General features: G+C 36.3%; 1 protein-coding gene across 5 annotated transcripts in view; it reads left to right on the top strand.

The window, feature by feature from the left end:
• Nucleotides 1-14,266, top strand: part of COL12A1 (collagen type XII alpha 1 chain) — a 116,988-nt gene that overhangs the window by 44,495 nt on the left and 58,227 nt on the right. For all 5 annotated transcript variants that reach the window (XM_049652882.1, XM_049652879.1, XM_049652881.1 and 2 more), the window contains 8 exons: nucleotides 1,423-1,572; nucleotides 1,654-1,773; nucleotides 1,873-2,037; nucleotides 2,593-2,739; nucleotides 4,286-4,425; nucleotides 4,974-5,103; nucleotides 12,067-12,209; nucleotides 12,521-12,650. In XM_049652882.1, coding sequence (XP_049508839.1) covers nucleotides 1,423-1,572; nucleotides 1,654-1,773; nucleotides 1,873-2,037; nucleotides 2,593-2,739; nucleotides 4,286-4,425; nucleotides 4,974-5,103; nucleotides 12,067-12,209; nucleotides 12,521-12,650 — 1,125 coding nt within the window. The remainder of the gene's footprint in view (nucleotides 1-1,422; nucleotides 1,573-1,653; nucleotides 1,774-1,872; nucleotides 2,038-2,592; nucleotides 2,740-4,285; nucleotides 4,426-4,973; nucleotides 5,104-12,066; nucleotides 12,210-12,520; nucleotides 12,651-14,266) is intronic.

Raw genomic sequence — 14,266 nt, 5'->3', positions numbered from 1 at the left:
TTGTTAAAGTAGTTGCAGAAATGATTTATTTGGGCTGAGCAAGCAGAGTTAGGTTACATAAATAGGTGGACAGCCATGACTTGGTAAGCAACATGGAAGCATAAGCTCTCTAGATTTTTCTGCTCCTGTCACAGTTATTGCTTTGATGTGCATGAAGCTAGCTTTGAATGTTCTTAGAGGTGGAAGTAGTGGATAGAATTTACCTCTAAATGTTTTCCATCATTTGATAAAAAGGAGTAGACCTGGGCAGAGTAGGGGCAGGCTTGCAAAGGCTTAGGTGTTTGGAGTGGTATTTGGGAGTCTTCAGTCCTGATGGGAGGTACTATATGCAAAGGATGCCGTTGTAGTGTGATGAGCATCATTTAATTTTCTCGGATGCTACCACGGCAAGAAGTTGGAAAAGTCATAGCTGGTAATGTAAGCTTCCAGAAAAGAGGGGATTTAAAAAATGTGGATGTGGACAAAATAAGTCAAAGTGTCAAATCCTGCTGTTTTGTATGAATGTTCTGTTGTTTCTGTTATGATGATATTAACTGACTTATATTTTTATTTTGTAGCTTGTGCACTGAGGATATTGGGATTTTTCTCTTTCCAAAGCACCCTAGCTTTGTATCAGTGTTTGTGCTTGTTGTCTCTAAAGCTCTCAATTTGTATATTTGTTTGCATACTTTTCTAAATTGTCTTCCTTCTTTCTTGATTTTTTAAATGTGCAGACTTCACCATCTGTATTTACCTGATTGTTTTACATAGTACATGATAAAGTTAAATAGCTAGCAACTCAATAGTATAGTAGCTATCAGGTTTTAGAACAAGGTATCTTTACTTCCAAAAGGTCTAATAAAGATTCATGTGTGTAATCCTTCATAATATATGTAATAATTGCCCGAAGCTTAATTATTTTAGAACATGTTTTAAGCTAAAACCTTTTTTAGCTCACACATTTTATCAGTTCATTTCGTATTTGTCTGCCAATGACCATTACATATTACAAAAAAATGCTGCATCTAATTTTTAGATCACATTAAAATTTTATTAAAATTATTAATGCCTTGTCGCCAGATGGCTATACATTCTCATTCAATTATTACAGCTCTTGGGTTTGTAAGCCCTTTCAAATACAATGATGGTTTAATTTAAGTCTCCAGCATCTATGACTGTAGTCAGGAAAGAGTCAAAGATGAAGGAAAGATTTGCCATTGAAATATCATTGGAGGAATTGGTGATCCTTATGAATGTTATTTGAGGTTAATGAATCATATTGACATATTTTTGGAGTCTTGACCTCCAAATCACCAAGCTAAGCTACAGAACTGAAGCAGCTAGGCAACACTGAGCATCCAGGGATGGCAGAGGCATGGCTAGGAAGTCATTCTACTAAGAATTTGCTCCTTACTCTGTCCTGTCTCATGATTGCCATGTCAGGAATGGAGTGTCTCACCAGAGCGGAAGCAGACATTGTGTTGCTGGTGGATGGATCATGGAGCATTGGCCGGGCAAATTTTAGAACCGTGAGGAGTTTCATTTCTCGCATTGTGGAAGTCTTTGAAATTGGTCCCAAAAGAGTACAAATTGGTAGGTCTGGCAATATTGAAGACCTTTAGACATTTTTGTCCTACTTTTTTATATATGCTAATGCCAGTGGTGTTATTTTAGCCCTTGCTCAGTACAGTGGGGATCCCAGAACAGAGTGGCAGTTAAATGCTCACAGAGACAAGACGAGCTTGTTGCAAGCAGTGGCAAACTTACCATACAAAGGAGGCAATACTCTCACAGGTGAGTAAGGACAGCCTCGTGCACTTTTAGGTCTTGCTTTTGGTCAGAACTTGTGGCTGAGTAATGATACGACTGATTCTCTTTTAAAAATCCCACTAGGCATGGCTTTGAATTTCATTCGTCAACAGAGCTTCAAGACCCAAGCTGGCATGAGGCCTCGAGCTCGAAAAATTGGTGTTCTCATCACTGACGGAAAATCACAAGATGATGTTGAGGCACCTTCAAAGAAACTCAAGGATGAAGGCGTGGAGTTGTTTGCTATTGGTAAGCCCTCGAAAGGCTAGCAGTGCCCCTGGGGTTACAAAAGCTGAGGATATTTTTGTAATTAAAATATTTTTGAAGCATAAACACATAAACATATTTTCCCTATCACATAATTTATTAAACATATTTTCCCTATCACATAATTTATCAAAAAGATATGCCAAGAAGTCAACTCATTTTCTTCTTTTCCCCTTGTAATGGGATACAACTACATGGCTTCTTGGAAGAAAGTAATGGGTCAGGAGGACAAATGTACTATTAGTAGGATGCAGGAAAATCCCTGTTTGGTTTTCTGTGGCACCGTGTTTATTTTTGATATCCATTATTTTACTTTCCAGAGAAAACACTCTAGAGACACTTTTTGATGGGAAATTGGTGCTAGAAGCATTTAGAAGAAGCCAATTCAGAATAGCCTTTAGTTCACATTATTTTTTTATTTGTTTCTATTTTGTGCCAGAGATAGTCATTTTATTATTGAGGAAAATCATATGTATGTTCTAGTTAACATTGAAAATCCAAATGCTTTTAATTTGATGTATCCTTTTTTTTTGCAAGGTATTAAAAATGCTGATGAAGATGAGTTAAAGATGATTGCGACGGATCCTGATGATATTCATGCATACAACGTGGCTGATTTTGAGTCACTCTCTAGGATTGTAGATGACCTCACCATTAACTTGTGTAACAGTGTCAAAGGTCCAGGTAAGATTAGCCTAGGGCTTCTCGCCCTCAGCACTGTTGATATTTGGGAGAGATAATTATGTTTTGGATGGGGAAAGGGGACTCTTTTGTGTATTGTGAAATGTTTAGCAGCGTCCCTTGGCTCTGCCTACTGGATGTCAGTAGCATTCCCTGAGTTGTGACAACTAAAAATATCTTTGAATGTTGCCAAATATCTGATGGGAAGAATAATGCCCTCAGTTGAGAATCATTAGTTTAGTCCGTGATTTTTTCTCGGATTTGTTTCTGATGGCAACGAATTAGAAATGACTTCTAGCTTATTTGAAGATAAGCAACTAATATGGGAGAAATGGTTCATATGCTTTGGGTATTGAGAATACACGTATTTGACTTTTTTCCTTGAGTTTCTCTCTCCAAACATTTGCAGATTTTCCTTTTGGATTTTGAACAACAGACTGACCTTTTCCCTGGAGAAATAGACCAGCCAGGAAGCCAGAATTTTTAGGCTTCTGGCTCTGGGTTAGCTGAGAGAGTTGTAGTTTTATTTAGTTGGAGAGAACTTTGAGTGGGGATGAAAACATCTTTTATCAGTTTTCCTTTATTTATTTTTTATCAGCTGTGTAATAGTTGCATTCATTCTAGCTTCCCAGACTGTAAAATTGCTTGATAATTTTGTAGGCTTGATTATGACCCAACTATAATAAAGGTTAGAGTACTAAGAATGGAAATGCTTTCCCCAGCTTTACAAAGAAAGTTGAAAGAGTTTATAGGAGAATGATTGCTATGCTAATGAAGTCATTGAATTAATTCTCCTTAAATTATTATTTGGGACATCTTTCTAATGATCACTGTGAACTTAATATTTCTATTTTCATTGATGTTACGTCTAGATATTGGTCTGTAGTCATTCTGTTGTTCATTGGTCATTTCACTTTCCTTAACCAGAGAGAGCACAATCACAGGCAGTAGGATATTCCCAAATTTTAAAAGACTTGGTTGTTTTTCTTCTCTCTTGAGAAAGAAAGTGGGTAGCTTCTCTTACCACTGAACTAGGTCCTATAGGAGAACTAAACATAAATGAGAAACCAATTCTGTCCACACAGAGTATAACTTATTGTTAAGGAGATTAAGACATGAATATAAATAATCAAATGATAATGAGGGTGGTGAATGTGGGTGGTCCAACAATGATAGAGACAGTGGAATTGTCAGGACCCAAATCCTTATTCATCAGTTATATGTATAAGGTTAGGGAAAGGAGGAAGTATTCAAGGACGATTCAGAGGTTTTAGAGTCTAGGTGATTGGTAAACAGGTAGCGCCACAAGAAAGAGTGGGATCAGGTTTTAATGAAAGATGAACCCAGGCTTGAATCTTCAGGGAATGAAAAATCCTTTGCCCACCCAGGGAGGTCTTACGGGCAATGGGACTCTAGACTGATTTACTTTATATCAGGATGTGTGTACAAATTTGAAATACGGGGAGTAATACTGTTTCGATCTAATTTCAGATTTCATCACCTTGCTATAATAATGATAAAAGCGTATGCATTTTACTTCCATGTGTAGGTGACCTGGAAGCACCTTCTAACCTAGTTATTTCTGAGCGAACCCATCGTTCTCTTAGAGTGAGCTGGACACCTCCTGCTGACAGCGTGGACAGGTATAAGGTGGAATACTATCCCGTTTCTGGAGGGAAACGTCAAGAAGTGAGTAGACAACATCTACAGCCCACTCCTTCCTGATATTGAGATTAAGTCCTTCACATTAAGGTCCAAAAAATGTTGGGTGTGGAGCAAGAAAGATGTAGAGAGCGGCAGAACTGAATCAACAGTGGTGCTTTCTATTCCTTGCTAGGCAAACACTTCCATTTGGGCTTAATTAAAGGAAAAGAGCTTTGCTTAAATTCTCATGGTTTCTAAGAATTGCAGAATATCAATATGATTTTTAATCAAAGGATGCTTGATTTATTTGTGAGTTTATAGTAGAATCCTTGAGGTGGAAGGAAACACTAAAGATGATCTAGTTTTACCCACTCATTTTACAAATAAATAAGGAAACAACAGCTGGGAGAATAAATTATATGAATTGTCTAAGATCTCATTGTAATCTGGTAATTTCCAAAAGCAAAAGACAATGGTTTCATCGAAATATAATTTCTAAGCTCATTGCAGCTAACTTACTTTGTAATGGTCGTAGAAGAGAAGGAAGTGATTGCAGCATAAGTTGCTATTATTTTTTAATTTTTTTCCCCTAGTTTTATGTGAGCCGACTGGAAAGTAGCACAGTACTGAAAGATCTGAAGCCTGAAACGGAGTATGTTGTTAATGTGTATTCTGTGGTAGAAGATGAATATAGTGAGCCTCTGAAGGGCACAGAAAAAACTTGTAAGTCAGATTAAAAAAAATCTTCTCATTATTTTGTTTTTTAAGATGAATAGGTGGCAGTCTGTGTGGGATTTTTGGCAGCCTTACATATCATTCCATTGTTCAATATCCATTCAACAAATATTTACTAAGTGTGTTCTTTGTACAGGTGCTCAATAAATACTCATCTGTGCTTACTGGCTGTTCTTGCAATCATGGGACTCCACTGGTAGAATGGGTAGTCATGGCCATAGATAACGGAGAGGGCTCACTTACCTTTCGTATAGTTACTCACTTAAGAAAGGTGTCATGTGGGGAGTGGGACAAAGATTAGGAAGAGGAGCTGTGCAGAGATGACCTATTTCAGTTTTGCATGTAGCCAGATCTTCCTGCTGTCAATGACATCAACCCTTTTTTCCTGGCCTTTTCATCCTGGCCTTTATTAGAGAAGTTCTAATGGCTTTAACTTTGAGTAGAGCTTCTGGCAGAGTTGTTCCTTGCTCCTATTCCTGGTAAGGTTTCTGAGGCCATATGAAAGAACTCTTTCCTTTTCCCGCCTTCTTGGCTGGACTCCAGGGGAAGGGAGGCCAGTAATAAGATGAGGGAGTGGGCATCACTCTCTCTAAGACAAGAATTGACTCTACTTACTGTTAAGTTCCTTAAGTCTTTATCTCTTCCCCCTCTCTTTATTGTATAAGGTTTAGGTGTACAATATTGTAAGCTGACATCTGTATACACTACAAAGTGATCACCCTCAAAAGTCTATTACCATCCATCACTCTACACTTGATCTTCTTTATCCTTTTCACCTACCCTCCAACCCTGTTCCCCTCTGGTAACTAGTGATTTGTTCTCCGTATATGGATTTGGTTTTGTTTGTTTGGATTTTGTTTGTTTTTAGACTCCACGTATGAGTGAAGTCATGTGGTATTTCTCTTTCTCTTAACTTATTTCACTTAGCATAATACCTTCAAGGCCCATTCTTGTTGTCACTAATGGCAAGATTTAATTCTTTTTTATGGCTGAACAGTATTCCACTTTATATATACTTATATATATATTTCATTATATATCACTTCTTCTTTACCCATTTATCCACCAGCACACAGATAGGTTGTTTCTATATCTTGGTCATTATAAGTAATGCTTCAGTGAACATAGCGTTGCATATATCTTTTGAATTAGTGGTTTGTATTCTTTGAATAAATAGCCAGTAGTGGAATAGCTGAATCTTATGGTATCTATTCTTAATTTTTTTGCAGAATCTCCATACTGTTCTCCATAGTGACCACACCAATTTGCAATCCCACCAATAGTGTATCAGGGTTCCCTTTACTCCACATCCTTGCCAGCACTTGTTATTTCATATCTTTTTGATAATAATCATTCTAACACGTATGAAGTGATACCTCTCATTGTAGTTTTGAATTGTGTTTTCCTAATAATCAGTGATGTTGAACATCTTTGCATGTGCCTGTTAGCCATCTGTATGTCTTCTTTGGAAAAATGTCTATTCACATCCTCTGCCCATTTTTTAATTGGGTTCTTTGTTTTGTTGTTCTTGTTGTTGTTGTGTTGTATGAGTTTTTTATACATTTTGGATATTAACTCCTTATTGGAGTTTTGATTTGCAAATATCTTCTTCTATCCAGTGGGTTGCTTTTTGTTTTGATGACATTTTCCTTTGCTGTGCAGAAGCTTTTTAGTTTGATGTGGTCTCATTTGTCTATTTTTATTTTTGTTTCCCTTGCCTTTGGAGTCTCAGCCACAAAAGCATTACCATGACTGGGGCACCTGTGTGGCTCAGTTGGTTAAGTGTCTGACTTCAGCTCAGGTCATGATTTCACAGTTCATGAGTTTGAGCCCCACATTGGGCTCTGTGCTGACAGCTCAGAGCCTGGAGCCTGCTTCAGATTCTATGTCTCCCTCTCTCTCTGCCCCTCCCCTGCTCACACTCTGTCTCTCTCTCAAAAACAAATAAACGTTAAAAAAATTAAAATAAAAAAAACATTACCAAGACTGATGTCAGGGAGCTTACCATCTATGTTTTGGTTCTAGGATTTTTATAGTTTCAGGTTTTACATTCAAGTCTTTAATCCATTTTGAGCTAACTTTTGTGTATGGTGTATGAGAGTGGTCTAAGTTTCATTCTTTTGTATGTGGCTGACCAGTTTCCCAGCACCATTTATTGAAGATACTGTTTTTATTCCATTGCACATACAATGGTTCCTCTGTCATAAATTAATTGTCCATATATGTGCAGGTTAATTTCTGGACTCTCAATTCTGTTCTATTGATATGTGTGTTTTTTTTGCCCATACCATACTGTTTTAATTACTATAACTTTGTAATATAGTTTGAAATCAGGGACTGTGATACTTTCAACTTTGTTCTTTTTTTTAAATTTTTTTTAACATTTATTTATTACTGGGAGACAGAGAGACCCAGAGCATGAGTGGGGGAGGGGCCGAGAGATGGAGAGACACAGAATCTGAAGCAGGCTCCAGGCTCTGAGCAGTCAGCACAGAGCCCGATACGGGGCCTGAACACACAAGTCGCGAGATGGTGACTTGAGCCGAAGTCGGACGCTTAACCGACTGAGCCACCCAGGCACCCCACAACTTTGTTCTTCTTTCCCTGTGATTGCTTTGGCTATTCAGCACCTTTTGCGGTTTCACATACATTTTAGAATTATTTGTTCTAGTTTTGTGAAATATGACATTGTAACTTTGATAGGGATTGCATTGAATCTGTAGATTTTTATGGATAGTCTGGACATTTTGACAGTATAAATTCTTCCAATCTATGAGCACAGTATGTCTTTCCATGTCTTTGTGTATCTTCAGTTTCTTTTATTAGGTTTTATTAGTTTTCAGTGAATAGTTCTTTCACCTCTTTGGTTAAATTTATTCCTAGATATTTTATTCTTTTTTATGCAATTGCAAATGAGGTTATTTTTTTAATTTGTCTTTTTGATAGTTTGTTATTAGTGTATGGAAATACCATGGATATCTGTATATTGATTTTATGTCCTGTGATTTTACTGAATTCATTTATTAGGTCTAACAGTTTTTGGTGGTGTCTTTAGGGTTTTCTATATATAGTAACATGTCATTTGCAAATAGTGACAGTTTTACTTCTTCCTTTCTGATTTGAATACCTTTTTTCCCCCTTGCCTAGTTGCTATATTTAGGACTTCCAATACTATGTTGAATTAGTGGTGAGAGTGGGCATGCTTGTCTTGTTCTTGAACTTGGAGGAAAAGCTTTCAGCTTTTTCCCACTGAATGTGATGTTGGCTGTGGGTTTGTCATATATGGACTTTATTATATTGAGGTAAATTTCCTTTATTGCCACTTTGTTGAGAGTTTTTTTTAAATCATAAATGGGTGTTGAATTTTATTGAATGCTTTTTCTGCATCTGTTGAGATGATCATATGATTTTTATCCTTCATTTTGTTAATGTTGTATATAACATTGATCGGTTTGTGAATTTGAACCATTCTTCATCCCTGGAATAAATCCCACTTGATCATAATGTATAATGCTTTTAATGTATTGTCAAATCTGGTTTGCTAATATGTTGTTGAGGATTTTTACATCTATGTTTGTCAAGGATATTGACCCATAATTTTCTCTCTTTTTTTGTGGCATCCTTGTCTGGTTTTTATGTCAGGGTAATGTTGGCCTCATAAAATGTGTTTGGAAGTATTCCCTCCTCTTTAATTTTTGGAAGAGTTTGACAAGGTTATGTATTAAATCTCCTTGACTGTTTGGAAGATTTCACCAATGAAGCTGTTTGGTCTTGAACTTTTGTTTGCTGGGAGTTTTTGATTTCTGATTCAATCTTCTTGCTAGTAATCACTCTACTCAGGTTTTCTGTTTCTTCCTGATTCAGTCTTGGGAGATTGTATGTTTCTAAGAATTTATCCTTTTCTTCTAGGCTGTCTAGTTTGTTGGCATATTGTCTTTTGTAGTAGGTCTTTTAAAAAAATGTTTATTTATTTTGAGAGAGAGAGAGAGGGAGGGAGAAAACAAGTGGGGGAGGGGCAGACAGAGAGAGAGAGAGAGAGAGGGAGAGAGAGAGAGAGGGAGAGAGAGAGAATCCCAAGTAGACTCCATGCTGAGTACAGAGCCATTCATGAGGCTTGATTTCACAACCGTGAGATCATGACCTGAGCTGAAATCAAGGGTCAGACACTTAACTGACTGAGCCACCCAGGCACTCCTATGTAGTGTCTTATGATCTTCCCCCCCTCCCCACCATGACATCAGTTGTAACTTTTCTTTCATTTCTGATTTTATTTGAGTCCTTTTTTTTCTTTGTTTGTTTAACTAAGGGTTTTTTTGTTTTGTTTATCTTTTTCAGAGAACCAGCTCTTAGTTTCATTGATCTTTTCTATTTCCTTAGTCTCTATTTAATTTATTTCTGCCTCTGATGTTTATTACTTCCTTCCTTCTAACTTTGGGCTCAATTTATTTTTCTTTTTCTAGTTTCTTTAGGTGTAAAGTTAGATTGTTTATTTGAGATTTTTCTTGTTTCTTGACATAAACCTATATTGCTATGAACTTCCCTCTGAGAACTGCTTTTGCTGAATCTCATAGATTTTGGAATGCTATTTCTCTTTTATTTTTTTCTAAGTATTTTCTGATATCTCCTTTGCTTTCTTTGATGACCTCATGGTTGTTCAGTTACATGTTATTTGTTTTCATGTTTTTGTGTTTTTTCCAGTTTTGTCATTGTAATTGATTTCTAGTCTCTTACCATTTTTGTCAGAAAAGATGCTTGATACGATTTTAGTCTTCTTAAATTTATTGAGACTTATTTTGTGGCCCAACATGTGATCTATCTTGGAGAATGTTCCATGTGCACTTTAGAAGCATGTGCATTCTACTGCTTTCAGATAGAATGTTCTGCATATATCTATTATGGCCATGTGACCTAATGTGTCATTTAAGACCAATATTGCCTTATTGATGTTCTGTCTCATGACCTATTCATTGCTGTAAGTAGGGTTTTAAAGTCTCCTACTATTATTTTTTTGCTTTCAATCTCCCCTTTTAGGTTTTTAAATATTTGTTTTATATACTTTGGTGCTCCTGTGTTGGGTGTTTATAAATAAACTTTTATTTTTAATGTTATATCTTCTGGCTGGGTTGATCTTTTTATCATTATGTGGTGCCCCCTTTGTCTTTTAGTACAGTATTTATTTTAAAGTCTATTTTGTCTGATATGAGTATAGCTACATCAGCTTTCTTTTCATTTCCATTTGCATAGAATATTGTTTTGCATCCCTTCACATTCAGTCTGCATGTGTCCTTATTTCTGAAATGAGTCTTTTGTAGGTAGCATATAGACAGTTCTTTTTTTTTTTTAAATCTATTTATCCACTCTGTCTTTTGATTGGTAAATTTAGTCCATTTATATTTGAAGAAATAATCAATAGGTATGTACTTATTTCCATTTTGTTGTTTTCTGGTTGTTTTTTGCAGTTCTTCTTTGTCTTTTTTCTTCTCTTTTTCTTTCCTCTTGTGGTTTTCTGGCTTTCTTTAGTGTTATGTTTAGATTTCTTTCCTATTTTCTTTTATATATTTAGTATTAGTTTTTCTTTGTGGTTACTGTAAGATTCATATGTAGCATCCTATGCATATGATAGTCTCTTAAGTTGATAGCAACTTAAATTTGAACACATGCTCAAATTTTACATTTTTATCCCCCATTTTTCATATTTTTAAAGAAATGATGTTTTATGTAAGAAGATTTTTTTAAATATTTATTTTTGAGAGAGACAGAGAGAGAGTGTGGGTGGAGGAGGGGTAGAGAGAGAGAGACAGGGGGACAGAGGATCCAAAGCGGGCTTTGTGCTGATAACAGAGAGCTGGATGTGGGGCTTGAATTCACAAACCATGAGATCATGACCTGAAGTCGGATGCTGAGCCACCCTGGCACCCCACATGTTTTATATTTTTGATGATACATATTACATCTTTTATTTTATGCATCATTTAGCTGATTATTATAATTTTAGTTAACTTTACTACTTTTGTCTTTTGACCTTCATACTTGCCTTATTGGTGATTGATCTACTATCTTTACTATATATTTACTTTTTCCAGTGAAATTATTACTTTCATATTTCTCCTACCTCTCCTACCTGCCCTGATATGGCTCTTTTCTCTTTGTTGTGGAAGGTACTATTCCTCTAGTTCTCAGGTCTTTCTGTTTCAGAGGAAATTATTTCATATGTGGCTATAAATTTTTCGCATCCATGGGAAGAGGTGATTTCAGAGTCTTCTTTTGTTACCATCTTGAACCTGTCCTCCATCTCTTCTCTTACTATCCTTCATATTAGATCATAGGAAGTGGGAAATAATGTATTTCATAATGGGCAGGATTAATCTGATATTTTCTTGAAACTTTAAACTCAATCTTTGGACAGTATATAGAAAGCTATATGGATATTAAATGAAGAGGAAACTGAAAATCTTTTACTGTGCCTCATGGGCCTGGTTTCCAGAAGTCCATGAATCCCCTAAGTTCCAGTTATTAATGTATGGCACTCTCACTTAATTTTTTTTAATTAATGATGAAATAAAATACTGTACTTGTTACTTATATATGAAATTTTATGATTGAAGTCTGAAAAGAGACAACTTAAAGATATTCCAGAAAAAGAGATTGACATTTCAGGAAGTTGGTATCTATTTTCACTTCCATATGGACTCATTGGAATGCCAGTTGAAATTTAAACTTTCTTTTTTTATAAAATAGTTGTAACTTGCTGTCCTGAGTATGAGGTGGCAATGAACAATGAGATTAGGTTTTTCAGGAGAGAGGAAAGAATTATATTGACCCTCATTGACTTCTTGCAGCAACCCATTCTCTATTTAGCATATATAATACCAATTATTAAATAGGAGTCAACAATTAAAAATGAGTAGATTGACAGGACTTAGACTGATGTCTGCCTTTACATTCCAACAGTACCAGTCCCTGTGGTCAGCATGAATATTTATGATATTAGCCCTACCACCATGCATGTGCAGTGGCAGCCAGTGGGAGGGGCTACTGGCTACACCGTGACATACGAACCCACCAATGCCACAGAACCAGCAAAACCAAAAGAGGTAGGAGACATTTGTTTCTTTATCATTGGGTCTTCCTGAGACTTTATAGTTTTAGAGACTGCATTAAACTGCAGTTGCTTATGAACTCATTTATAACTACATGCAAAATGGAAAAATAGAAAATTAGATTTGTGACCTCTGACACATTTTAAAAAAACATTGGCATGAAAAGAAATTCTGTTCAGAGAAATGAAAAATAAACGTTGTGTTATATAATCTAGTGGTTACAAATAGGCCATAATTGGCTAGCCCCAGTAAATGGAAATGTTTGATTTGAATGTCTTATTTCCCTTTGGCATGTCCGTATGCAGATGCGTGTGGGGCCAACAGTGAACGACGTGCAGCTGACTGATCTTTTTCCCAACACTGAGTATGCAGTCACAGTGCAGGCTGCCTTGCACGATCTCACTAGTGAACCTGTCACTGCTCGGGAAGTCACCTGTAAGATATTACCAGTTTTTATTCTTTCTTTATTGCTGTTGATATAATGTTCATTAGGATTTTTCTTCCACCCAATGACACTATGAATACTTGAATAATTTGTGCATAAATTACAGGGTTATTCCTTATGGGAATCACAATTGAGAATTAAAGTTAATTCTAGACTTATGGCAGCATCTTAAATTGATTCTAGGATGTACTTTTTTTTCACATTTAACGTAGTTGATACTGAGGATGTTTCTTAACAATCAGTGGTGGGTGTCTTACAAGTACTTTTGGCCAAGTGTCAATTAGGGCATAGAATATAAAATAATGGTATATTTAAGTATGATATATAGCACTGGTGAGAAGGGAATGTCGGGTGAGTGTAATTTTGCAGGAAGATTCTAGACTTAAGATTAAGATGTTCCAAGTTCTTGCTGAAGTAGAAACTTTATGGCACATGTAGATAAGTCTGTTTCAATTAAGTGAGCTAATCAGTTTACTCAATCCAAAAACATATTTATTGATCATCTGTTGTACTTCAGTCACTTTGCTGGGTATTGGGAATGCACCAATAGATAATACAAGGTAGTGTAAAGCACGTGGACTCCTTTGTGGTTTGCACTTTTCTTGAGTTATTGATCAGTCCCTTTTGTGTTTTTGGTTTGTTTCATTGGCATTCAGGTGCTTTTTCTTGAAAAGGACAATGATTGCACTTAGGACCCTTGCTTTTCCTGGGTAGAACTTTTGTTTCATGCTTGTTGAGGTGGTCATGTTGGAATAGATGACTAGGTTTAAATTTGAGCCTCAGCCCACATTTCTATGGAAATTAAGAAGTTAGAAGGAAACTTCAAGGGGGAGGGGAAGTGATACAGAAGCATGATAAGGCAGAAAAGAGAAAGAGCCCTTGAAAGGTGGGACAGTATAAATTCATTGACAACAAATAATCATTTTTTATATATTAGACCCTGTTTAGAGCTGGTGGTGGTTTTTTAGAAATGAGGTAGTGGCAGATGGAAAGAGTGGGAAGCCAGCTAGGGATTGGAGATAGGTGTTCTCAGAGTGTCTGGAGAGAAGATGCAAGAGTCATAATGGCATGAAAGGCGAGTGTGGTCATGGATTTGATATGGAACTGGAATACAACAGTGGAGGAAGGGAGGACACAGAGATCCAGAGAGACAAAAACATTGAAGGGGAAAAGGTGCAGAAACATGGAAGTGGAGGGTGACGTTCAGGGGGAAGGATGTACAGAGTTGAGAGACAAAGGAAAGTGGTCAATGGGCAGCTAGAAAGTGAGATCTGTCTAATATATTCTTTGTTGGTTATCCTTAGCCCTGTTCTTTTTAAGGTAAGGTTTTGTTTGACTTGGCAAAAAGTTTGTCGTTTGGATTTTCTTGTAACCATTTATGCTTCTGTGGATTTTCTTACCAGCTTACCGGGTGCTTAATTTTGGCCCATCTTCATTCTTCATTCTCATAACCATTTGTTTTTCTATCATTTTCTATTAAGGGACCATAACTCTTTCGATTTTGTTTTCTATCCTAACTGATTTAAATATATGATAAACACAAGCTGCACATTTATGCTGAATTATGATATATTATAGCTGAATAGCAACTAAGATCTTATTAAAA

This window comes from Panthera uncia (assembly GCF_023721935.1).
Source record: "Panthera uncia isolate 11264 chromosome B2 unlocalized genomic scaffold, Puncia_PCG_1.0 HiC_scaffold_24, whole genome shotgun sequence".
NCBI lineage: Eukaryota > Metazoa > Chordata > Mammalia > Carnivora > Felidae > Panthera > Panthera uncia.
Note: the sequence above shows the minus strand (reverse complement) of the source record. Positions and strands in the feature narration are given on the sequence as shown.